The sequence below is a fragment of the Syzygium oleosum genome, unplaced genomic scaffold (assembly GCF_021117445.2).
Source record: "Syzygium oleosum isolate NSW1041296 unplaced genomic scaffold, Sole_v2.1 Sole_v2.01, whole genome shotgun sequence".
Lineage (NCBI taxonomy): Eukaryota > Viridiplantae > Streptophyta > Magnoliopsida > Myrtales > Myrtaceae > Syzygium > Syzygium oleosum.
The window spans coordinates 27,321,236-27,332,544 of NW_026607485.1; the positions used below are offsets into that span (position 1 = coordinate 27,321,236).

The 11,309-nt window shown below is 36.0% G+C and overlaps 1 protein-coding gene and 1 long non-coding RNA gene across 2 annotated transcripts; both read left to right on the forward strand.

The window, feature by feature from the left end:
* The first annotated feature begins 253 nt into the window (after nucleotides 1-253).
* Nucleotides 254-7,209, forward strand: LOC115686287 (disease resistance protein RUN1-like). Its single transcript, XM_056317330.1, has 4 exons — nucleotides 254-1,130; nucleotides 2,580-3,675; nucleotides 5,155-5,463; nucleotides 5,559-7,209. The coding sequence occupies exons 1-4, from the start codon at nucleotides 487-489 to the stop codon at nucleotides 7,044-7,046; spliced, it is 3,537 nt and encodes a 1,178-aa protein (XP_056173305.1). The 5' UTR covers nucleotides 254-486; the 3' UTR covers nucleotides 7,047-7,209.
* Nucleotides 7,210-7,570: 361 nt separating this feature from the next.
* Nucleotides 7,571-9,242, forward strand: LOC130139729 (uncharacterized). Its single transcript, XR_008817831.1, has 2 exons — nucleotides 7,571-8,491; nucleotides 8,637-9,242. It is a non-coding gene; the product is annotated as an uncharacterized LOC130139729 (long non-coding RNA).
* Nucleotides 9,243-11,309: the final 2,067 nt, after the last annotated feature.

Here is an 11,309-nt window from a genome sequence, read left to right on the forward strand (position 1 = left end):
GGGAAAAGAAGGGGGCAAAGTAGGTAGCAGCAGGAGTGAATAATTTATTGCCACCGAAAGGCATCCTCATGTGTTTTTCCTTGAAAGTGTCTTTATCGACAAAAACCTTGCCGACAACACAAAGGCTCGCTAAAGCACTGGTGGGTTCTCTTTTCCACGCTATATGTCGTCGTCACTAGCATGTATTTATCGTTTTGGCCCACTTGTCTGACAAACACCATGACAGCACTTTATCTTTTATTTTTGGTTTTGTTTCTTGCTTCTGAATTGAAATTTCCTCAGACATTTTCTCTTGGGCATTGAAATTTCCACCACACGAAAGCAACGACTACAGGCGCGTGGTTACTGTTCCCATTCGATGAATTATCAGCCCCCACGGGTAATTCAATGAATTGCCATACCTACACAGTAGGCAACAAGAAGGCATTTTGGTCTTCTTCCCGGTCAGACAGGAGAAATTGAGGCCAGAATCAGAGCAAAGAAGAAATGCATCTTCCCATTTTTGAGCACTCTTTCGCCGTACTCGTGACACCGATCCTTCTCTTGTTTCTCGTGTTCAATCTCCTCATAAAGAAGAAAAGTGTCCGTAGAGATGGAGAAGATAGTGATACTGGCGTATCTGGTTCGCCAACTGTGCTGACAGAAACTAATTCCAGTGCATCTAGTTCGTCGACTGCGCCGACTGGAAACCACTATGACGTGTTCTTGAGCTTTAGAGGCCCAGATACTCGAGAAGGCTTCACTGATCACCTCTACCACGGACTCGTCGATGCTGGAATTCGTGCTTTTAGAGATGATAACGAACTCCGCCAAGGCGAGCAGATCGGTCCGGATCTTTTGGCAGCCATCATGAACAGTAAGATCTCAATCCTCATTATCTCCGTGAATTATGGTTCTAGCAAATGGTGCCTTGATGAACTGGTTCAAATAATGGAGTGCAAGAATAATAACACAAGGCATTTAGTCTTGCCTATATTCTACAAAGTGGCACCAACTCACGTGCGACATCAAATCGGGAGTTTTGGAGACGCATTTCGTACGCGTGAGAAGCGTTTCAACTCAAAGACTATGGAGAAATGGAAGCAAGCACTCAAAGAAGTTAGTGACTTAAAAGGATGGGAAGCCAAAGGGTACTTCATTTTTTCACCAAAACATTCTCTACTTTCTTTTAATTTGTCTGGGCGTTTAACGCTTGTTCTAATTCCTATCTGCTTCACTTCTTCTTCTTTTTCCTTAATTAAAAAAGGCAATAAGATCTTAACAGTAATAAGCTCCTGTGATGCATGAATTCTATCAGTTATTCTTTTTGTAGTTTTTAACTTTACTGATGTTGATCAATCTAATTATAGATTTTATTGTTACGATCCAATTCGCTTGAATTAGATAAGATTTTTTAAATAAATTTTTACTCTTTTATCCAAAGATTTTGTAACAGAGCCATTCTTTTCAGGTTTATAGTTTAAGCTCTTTAAGTCTCCATCTCAAACTTTTCTAATGACATATTTATTTTAGATTAATTGTACAACTTATTGGTGGTTCCTATTTAACTTTCATAACATCGTATACGGTGCATGCTGATTGTCAAAGCCATAATTCTATATCTTCTTAAGTTACATTATTAAATCATTAATGTCATTAATTAGTTCCAATAAAATTATATTTAGAAAAGAAATATTTCATTGGTTATATGTGATGATGGTAAACATAAACAAGCAAAAAATTTGTCTTTATTATATGTTTGTTTAAGTATTTCTCAATGCATTTTCCTATCTTCAACCCATCATGTCTATCTCATACACCTGCATAAATTGAAGTAATGTTTTATTTTAGGGAAAAAGTATTCTTCCACTTCCCAGTCAATATTAGATAAATGAAAATCATAGAACATGGGTACTCAGAGGGATATAAAGTACAACCTGTTATCATCCCTTGACACGATGAAAACAAATAAGAACGCGAAACTAGAAGGATATAAATTCACAACATAGGTGGAAACTTGCAATTGTGTAAAATTGTACAAATACGGAGAAATTCCCTCAATTGTATTTAGGTAGTACACAATACAGCACTCTGAACCACTTTCTGGATTGGTATTACATGACTTGAATTCCTCTAGCATCAAAAGTTATCACTTGTTTATTGATTGATGGCAGAACTCTCATATCGGGCTGGCTGATTGGATTTTTGCTTATTTGAATGCTCTAAAAAGTTCTCAAAGTCATGTCCAGGTCATCCCTAATATCTTTAACAAAGGTCATCTCTAATATCTTTAACAAACAACAAGTTTAAAATTTGATTCACATCCATAATAAATACATTATTCAAGATTCAGTAGCGATACTCTCAAGTTTCTTTTGGCTCAGCAAATTATGTTAGAGTAGTGGAATGGGGTACACCGTCTAAAGAAACCACCGGCATTTCCAACTCTAGTCTTTGCATATAAGATAATATACGGAGGCGTGACAAAACAATTCTTCAATTTTTTCGATTTTTTCCCAAATTTATTTACTATTGTCTCTTTAGATAAACAATATGAAATTATTGTTGCCACATATTTGAACTCTTGTCACATTTGACAGGTACGAAGGAGAATTAGTGAAAAAGGTTGTCCAAAAAGTGTTAAGCGAGTTAAAGAAAGAGTTTGAGTTGGTTATTCCTGAAAATTTGGTTGGAATTGATAGTCATGTGGATAAGGTTATGGAATTTGTAGATAAGAAGTTTAGTGCTACCCTATCTGTTGGAATCCATGGAATGGGAGGGATTGGTAAGACAACTCTTGCTAAAACTATCTATAACAAGCTCTTCCATCAATTTGAGTATCACAGCTTCATTGCGGATATTAGGGAATCATGTAAGCGTAATGGTCTTGAGTACTTGCAAAATCAGTTAATCACCGATATATTGAAGCAAAAAGATCAAGTTCATAATAAAGATGAAGGGATTAAGTTCATCTCGTCCAAGTTTGAAGGTAAGAAAGTCCTCATCCTTCTTGATGATGTGGATGATGATGATCAGTTGAAGGCTTTAGCTGGAAATCATAATTGGTTTTCTTCTGGGAGTAGGATCATCATTACAACCAGAAACAAGACTATTCTTGACAATGCTCGGGTGGATCACAACTATGAACATAAGGAATTGGATATGAATCAATCTTTGATTCTATTTTGTAGACATGCTTTTAGAAGGGACACTCCTCCTAGTGAATTTGAGGAAGACACTCATAAGATTGTATCCTCCACCGGAGGGCTTCCCTTATCTCTTGAGGTTTTAGGTTCATTCCTATGTGGGAAAAAACCAATACTGTGGCGCGATACGATAAACAAGTTACAAAAAGTCCCTCATAAGAAAGTGCGAGAAAAGTTGAGGATAAGTTACGAAGCATTAGAGCATGGACAAAAACAAATATTTTTGGATATAGCTTGCTTTTTCATTGGCACCGATGGAAGAATTGCATCCTACATGTGGGACACTTGTGGCTTTTTCCCATATGAGGGAATTGAAGTATTGAGATTTATGTCATTAATAAAAGTTGGAGATGATCATGAGCTCAGAATGCATGACCAATTGAGAGATCTTGGTAGGGAAATCGTTCGTGAGGAAAACCAGCAGGAACCTCAGTACCGTAGTAGGTTATGGGACTCCCAAGAAGTCCTCAAAGTGCTAAAGAGAAATAAGGTAACCGTTTCTGTTCTTTTGCTCCCTGAGTCCATCTGGTACTGTCAAGGTGATGTTGGTCCTCTACTTAGTGCTTGCTCTAGTGAACAAAGAACCTTCTAATATTATCGCCCTTTTGACGTTTCATTGACGCGATTAGAAAATAGGAGATGGCTCTCTCTTAGCAAGTATTGCAGCTTATTTGAGATTTTTCTTAAACAAACTCTACATTACGAAGTTTTCTCCAAGAATGAGGTACTTTCAAATTTATTAGATGCTTGATAGAGGTATTCTACATTGACAAGATTGTGAATTTGTATAATTGATTCAGTTACGTGCTTGACACATGCAACTATATGTTCGTTTGATCCAAAATTGGATTAGGAATAGCTATTCTCTCAAAATCAGGATTTGCTTTTCCTAGGGGGCCAAGGAATTAATAGCTATTCCATGTAGCCAAGAATAGCTTCAATTTTCATGATTCAGAAATGACTTTGCCTTTAAAAAAAGTAATTATGTTTACAGTAAATCAAATTTTCTAAATAAGGACTTTGTTTATTGTATTTATTATAGTTGAATAATTCAATTATATATTACTGTGATCGATTTATTATACATTAAAATGTAATCTACAATTAAATTATAATTTATACTAAAGCAATATGTTATACAGAGCATAAATTCATTAATATTATTATCTTAGTAACTTATAATTAGAACATAATTATTAATAATATTTCAAGTTACTATTAATAAAATAATAAATCAAAATAGGATATTAATATAACTATATGAACATGTTTATTTACTGATAATTAGTTATTACTACAATTGGAAAAACAAAAACAAGTATTTGTTATTCTTTTTATTAATTGCATCAATAAGCAGAGTCGATTAATATACACAGAATTATACATAAAAAACGAAAAAGAAAAGGGGGCTTCATAACGTTGAAATTTCTTTATATTAAGAGAAGTTTGTTTTTCCCAATTGTTACAATTTTTAGAATAACTATGTATCCATGTGATTGTAGTTCATTTAAATATATAATATGAAAGTCACAAATTGATCAGATCAACTTTTGATTTTGCTCATTGTTACTTGATTAGATCCTGTACATAGCACGTACACCCAAACTAGTATAGTAATAAAGCTACATTACAGGAAAGAAGAGGATTTACAAGTTGAAAGTTCTACCATGTATGAGCCATTAGATCGGTAAAAGAACGTCCATATAAGAAACTATGAATTATTATAACAGAGAACTTCACTATTCTTTTCAAGATCAAAGTACTTATGGCCAATTTTAAAATCGAACTTGACATCCTTCAGTGTGTTGGTCTTCATAAATTCTGTTCATTGGCCAAAAAAGAAAGTCGTATCTTCACTTTGCGCGTCTTGTTAAAACATCCGTGCATGTTCATAGCAATATGAACGAATGGTATTAGATTACTTATTTTTATATAGATAGTATTGATGAACATTAATTCTTACTTATAGGGAACAGAAAAGATTCAAGCCATTTATCTGAGTAAAGGCACTTCAGAATGCTCTGGCAAAATAGCTGACCAAGATGATATCCACACAGGCGAACAATTTAAGAATTTAACAAGTCTAAGGTTCCTTCAAGTGAGTGGGGCACATTTTAGTGGAGATTTTAAGAACTCTACCGAGGAGTTAAGATGGCTTCGATGGTGGAATTGTCCCTCGACTTTTGAAGCAAACAATTTTCATGTAAGGGAATTAGTTGTACTCGATTTGTTGAGAAGCAAGATTTCAGATGAATGGCGAGGATGGAGTTCCATCATGGTAAGATGGAAGAACAAGTCTTTTTTTTTTCCGCTTTCTTTTATTAATCATAATTAATCTACGCTAACTCCGTGACAATTTTCTTTTTTTGTTAGATGGCAAACAAGCTAAAATTTCTTGACCTTACAGAATGTCTATCTTTAAAAGGAACTTTCTTCCTCTCAGCTTTTACAAATTTAGAGGTTCTAATCCTCCATGGTTGTGAGGAACTGGAGCAAATTGACTCTTCAATCGGAGACATGAAGAGTCTGGTACGCTTGGACTTGGGGTTTTGTAGGATGCTCAAGGAGCTGCCTGCAGAAATGGGTAAATTAGAAGCATTACAGCAACTCTTTCTAGAATATTGTCCTAAAATTTCTATAGTACCAGACAGTATAGGGGCTCTGCAGAATCTAGAAATTCTAGATATGAGAAGAAGTGGGATAAAAGAATTGCCAGATAGTATAGGGGCATTGCAGAATCTAAAAATTCTGGAGATTGGAGAAACTACGATAAAAGAATTACCAGAAAGTATAGGTGCCTTGCGGAATCTAGAAATTCTGAAGATTAATGACACTCAGCTAAAAGAATTACCGGAAAGTATAGGGGCCTTGCAGAATCTGGAAATTCTGTATGTTGGTTGGACAAGGTTAAAAGAATTACCTAATGGTATTGGAAGGCTGACAAAGCTCCGAGAGCTAGATGTTGCATGCTCAGATATTTTTGAAGTTCCAAAATGCATCGGTAATCTTTCTTCCCTACAAAGGCTGGAGTTTCATCGTTGTAAGAAGCTCCAATTGCTACCAGAACTTCCTTCCAGCTTAACGAGTTTGAGCGTCACCTGTCAAAGTCCTAGATTGCCTTCACTTTCCTACCTGACCCATCTCAAGAAACTACAACTTTGGGATTGCAAAATTCTTGAGTGCATCTCAGAGCTTCCATCGACACTATTAGAGCTTTCAGAATGCTCCCACTTAACAGATGTTGAAGAATCAGAATTACCAAAATCCGTAAACGCCCCCTTCAATTTGGAAGAATTATTGATCTCGAAATGTGAGTTTATGCAAATACTGGATGTTTCACAATTAAGCCATTTGAGGTATTTATTTGCCAATATTTGCTTTAACTTACTTGAAATTCGAGGTCTTGACAAATTGAAATATTTGGAAACCTTAGTAATAAAAAATTGTGCTTCAATTGAAAGGCTAGACCTTCCAAAATTCGGGAGTGTAAAGGTAATATCTGTTGAAAATTGCAAAAAATTAGTCGAAATTCAAGGCCTTGATAGATTGGAGTTCTTGGAAAGGCTGACAATCCGTGGGTGCATTTCAATTGAAAGGTTGGACCTCTCAAAATCCGCAGATATGAAGAAATTATATGTTGAAAACTGCCAAAGCTTACTCGAAATTCAAGGTCTCAATAAGTTGGAGCTCTTGAAAGAGCTAGGTATCTCTGGTTGCCTTTCAATTCAAAGGCCTAACCTTCCAAAATCTGATGGTCTAAAGATATTAAATGCTAATGATATGCATGCCGCTAGAAATTCATGGGGACGTCTCATAAAAGGGTCATCAAAGATTCGGAAAAAATGGAGTGAAGACAACTAGGATGAGTCAAAATAGTCGAGATGATCCACATTTCCTAAGAATTCACAAAGTAGGTGAGCTATCTTCTCTTTTGAGATCTATCGCCCATTTTCATTTGTATTTTCTGTTCGTAACTTCTTTTAAGATTTATTTCATTTTCATTTGTACTTCTGGGTTGACGGTGTTTTTTCTCTTACTTGAATTCAAGGAATCCGGGGGAGATGTTGATGGAAGTTAATGTGATGCTTTGGCGAATATTTCTGCTGATCATGCCAGTAATGGAAATAGATCAAAAGGCCTTCTAAGTGCCTCATTTGTCATTAGTTTTTGGGTAAGATTATTCATCCTATGCAGAAAAATATAGATTCTTCGTGTTTGATTGATCCTGGAATGCTGGATCTACTGAATAAAAACCGATGTACACAGGCACTTGATAGCATGAGAAAGGTAATCGTATGGGTCAAGAAATGCTAAATGAAGATGTGAGGTTTTAGTTTGCCCCGCGCTCACTGTGCAATTCATGACTGCATATTTCTAAGGTACTCTTAATAATGGATTTACGATGCAAAAGGAACATGTTAAGAGGGGCATCTCTTAGTATGCATACGCTATTGACTTGGTACAAAATTTGTCCAACCATTGTGTTCCACAATTTTTATCTCACGGAAATGTCTGCATTAGTTGATTAAGATAATTGTATCAGTCGAGAAACGCTAAATGCAAGAAAGACTCTTCTCCTAGTGGTGTGGTAATGTTTGTAGAGTTAGTAATGCCAATTGTCATTGGCCTGAACTTAAGTCAAGCAAATAATCAAGATGGCAGATATGAACAAGAATGTCTTCTGACATAATCGACTGCACTGCGATATAATCCCGGGTATTATGCATAAGCTCTTATTAGTGCTTTTACTTGCTGAAAAGAAAAACACCGGAAGCGTTTCCATAACTTTCCCAAGGAAACTTTCCTTTATCCTATCTGCCAACTTTGATTTTTTGTCTTATATTCTGATATATGAATAGTACATAATGATAGGGAAAAGAATCATACTATATCCCTCAAAAGTAAGCAACCTAAGTTGAATTCACTATACTAACTAGATTGAAGCTTTTGTGGTTGATACTGTTAGATGCTCTATTTGTTGGATTGAAAGAGTTCAAAGGAAGAAAGATCCGTAAACCTTGGGGTATTATTAGTACGTAGTTTGCTGATGTTAGTTGCTACATTCATTTCATTTCATTCACTAGCAGGATATGGTTATTTTTCCAGTGGTGGTGATGTAAATGCTTAAATATTTTAAAGAGTTTCTAAAGGCACTTCTAGAGAAACAAAATCATCAGTGGTTTCTTGGACTTCTCCAAAGGCTGACAATGCACCCTTGGAAGCTGTTCGCATATTGTTGTCCCACATTGCCCTGATTACGTTCAACAGAAGCTTCGCAGAGCTGAAACTGTCCATTAACTTAAGAGGTTTCTGAAAATACTGAAAGTCTAGCGAATTAGTTAAATATAGTGCCCACTAATTTGGACGGTTGTATTTCAAATTGGTATCATAGTCAGCACTTGCATGGAGATCTTTTGAGTCTTTATTCAAAGAAAGTTGTTTGCAATTCAGGTTTGGATCTTCATGCTACAGCGGAAGCTGTGATCTGTGAATATGAATGGGGGTGACCTTCAGTCATTGATGATGATGGTATTGTGTGGCACAACTTCCTTAAAAGGGCTCTCTATCTGCTGCTGATGCTCGGAAGAATGTTAGAAGCTGGAGATTTGAAACGGATTGGCAAAGACTTGGTTAGTGATCCTTCACAGACTTCCTACTTACGATCATATGAGCAAGTGGTATAATGTGAATTCTCACTCCTATATGCTGTGCTGAAAGGTTTTACAGCTTTGAGTAATCGGTAAATCCCTTCGGTGTTTGCTTGCTAAACTTTGCTGGGTCGATGAAGAGTTTAGAGGTTCTTACTTATGGAAGCTGCAGTCAGAGTTGGCTTGGAATGGTCTATCCACTGCGGTTGGAAGTCTCGAAATCAAAGTTTTTGCGAGGTTGAGATCTTAATGCAGTTGATTTTGCTGTTAGAATGATAGAGGTTATTGCTTACTGTTGAGAGTTTGTTCCATTACTTGATGAAAGACTCACGGTATCGAGCATGTGGGAGGGTATTGAATGTACGACTACCAATCAAAAATTTTTTAAGTGTTTTCTGTATTCTTTTGATGCCTTTATCGTCATATTATTTCTCCCACTATGTGCAAGGTATAAACATTAGTCTCCGAACTTTAGGAAATCTTTTGGATTTTTGTGTCTCCACTATGGTACTTCACTAGCTACTATGCACGGGAATTGAAGTATTAATTGCGGTAACTTTTTAAAATGTGAAGGAAACAACTAAAACTGCACTCCTTACCAAAAAAAACTAAAACTGCACTAGATCTTTTGCAAATCATTTTCGTAATTTTCTTTATTTAAGAATATACGTGAAGGATGACTTTGTTAAATTTATGAGTTAATAAATGATACATATTTTTAATAATAAACACTGTATCGTTTCAAAAGTATCTATTAGAAAGAACATACGAGTGTTAACACCGTTCAGCCGAAATTTCCAAAAGAGCTTGTACTCACTTCTAAAAAGGAAACGAAATAATTGATGGACTAGAAGCTGTGGAGGATATACACACTCCAACTCCACCCATTACGTTCAACAGAAGCCTCACGGAGCTCAAACTGTTCACAAATTGAGCGGTCTCTATATGATGAGGTCTGGTGCATTGGCTCGATTTAATGCGCAGTAATGATGGAACATGGTATTTCACTTTGGTATGTTGATTGGCACCCATATGGAATCTTTTGGATTTTCGTTCACCGAGTTTTTATCTATGATGCAGGTTTGTGTCTTCATGCTGTGAATGGATGTGGCCTTCAGTATTTGAATTATACAACCTAAAGTTGAAATTTTGTCTGCATTCCTTAATTGGCTCTTTATCTACTACTCATGCCTCGGAGATCGTTAGAAGCAAGAGAATTGAAGCGAAATTGCACAAACTGTGTGATTTAAACCCAATGTTTGATCACTTGGTTAGTCATCCTCAATAAACTTAAGACGAGTCTGCGTCCAGTCAAGGTTAAATTTCTGAAATTATTGGTAAATCTGTAATATTGATAGTCGAAAAGGCATAACCCACAACTTGATTGTCAGGTGATTTGCTAGTAATTTACAAGCGCTATCAAGAATTTTCCAACTTTAAATGAATTAGTAAACTATTAAGTCCTCCAAAATTAGTTACAAACAGTTTGTAACTAGTTTAATCAAATTTTCGACAATTTGATTTCTAGCTCAATTTGACAATTGACCCATAAGGAAGGGAGCCCAATCTCATATGAGGGGAATAAGAACACTAAAATTTCGCACAGCACTCACTTGAGGACCATAACTTTTTTTTGCTAACTTGAATGTCATAAATTTTAAAAATCGATCACTTAAGTACCATCGGCGATTTGTCTCACTGGAGAATCTGACGTGGCATTAATTTATAATATATCGTTCGATATAGCGTACCGGCAAGTTGAAGTCAGCAATTGAGAAAGTAAACAACGTCGCTTACTCATTTGATTGAAGAACCCTAGCCTTACTTAAAAAAATTTGAGGCAAAATTCAATTTTCATCTTCAAGAACCCTAACCGAACGTGAACCTCAATTCTTCAAATTGGGGCAAATCATCTCATCAAATTCGCAATGGAGAGCAGAAGTAGGAGAAGCGGCTCATGATTTTATTAGCAAAGTAAAGCCAATATGAAAGCCAAGACGCATATCCAAAGCAACTTTGTTGGGATAACTATCTTGCATGAGCAGTAAGCCAGTCGGAATCTCATGAGCAACATCATCCCTGAAATCTTTTCAATGTTAAGTTTTGCACCCACAACGCGGATACACTCTTACTAGCATATTAAAAAGGGATCTTGATGCCGAAGTGCGAAAGAAATTAGGCTAAACAAAAGAATCGAAAGATAACGAGGAACAAACTGTTCTCTCAATCGATTAACAATCAAAATATCCAAAGTCTGCTCAAACAAAACCCTAAAACAAGCTTATATATCCCCAAACCTAACCCTACTAGGATTAATAAACATCAAAACGTAAAATTACGAAACTGCCCTTTACTAAATTAACCCATAAAAAATACTAAAATAATAGAAAAACCCATCTAAACGACCCCGAATCGCGAAAATCCATCGTTAGTCACAGCCAACAGCGGTGAGTATTGATCAGCACGCCGTTTCGCT

Excerpts from the sequence above, each read along its gene's own strand:
- LOC115686287 (XM_056317330.1), top strand. The coding sequence starts at position 487 with ATGCATCTTCCCATTTTTGAGCACTCTTTCGCCGTACTCGTGACACCG. Across the intron at positions 1,131-2,579 it reads AAAGGATGGGAAGCCAAAGG|GTACGAAGGAGAATTAGTGA; the intron begins GTACTTCATTTT and ends CACATTTGACAG. Across the intron at positions 5,464-5,558 it reads GAGGATGGAGTTCCATCATG|ATGGCAAACAAGCTAAAATT; the intron begins GTAAGATGGAAG and ends TTTTTTTGTTAG.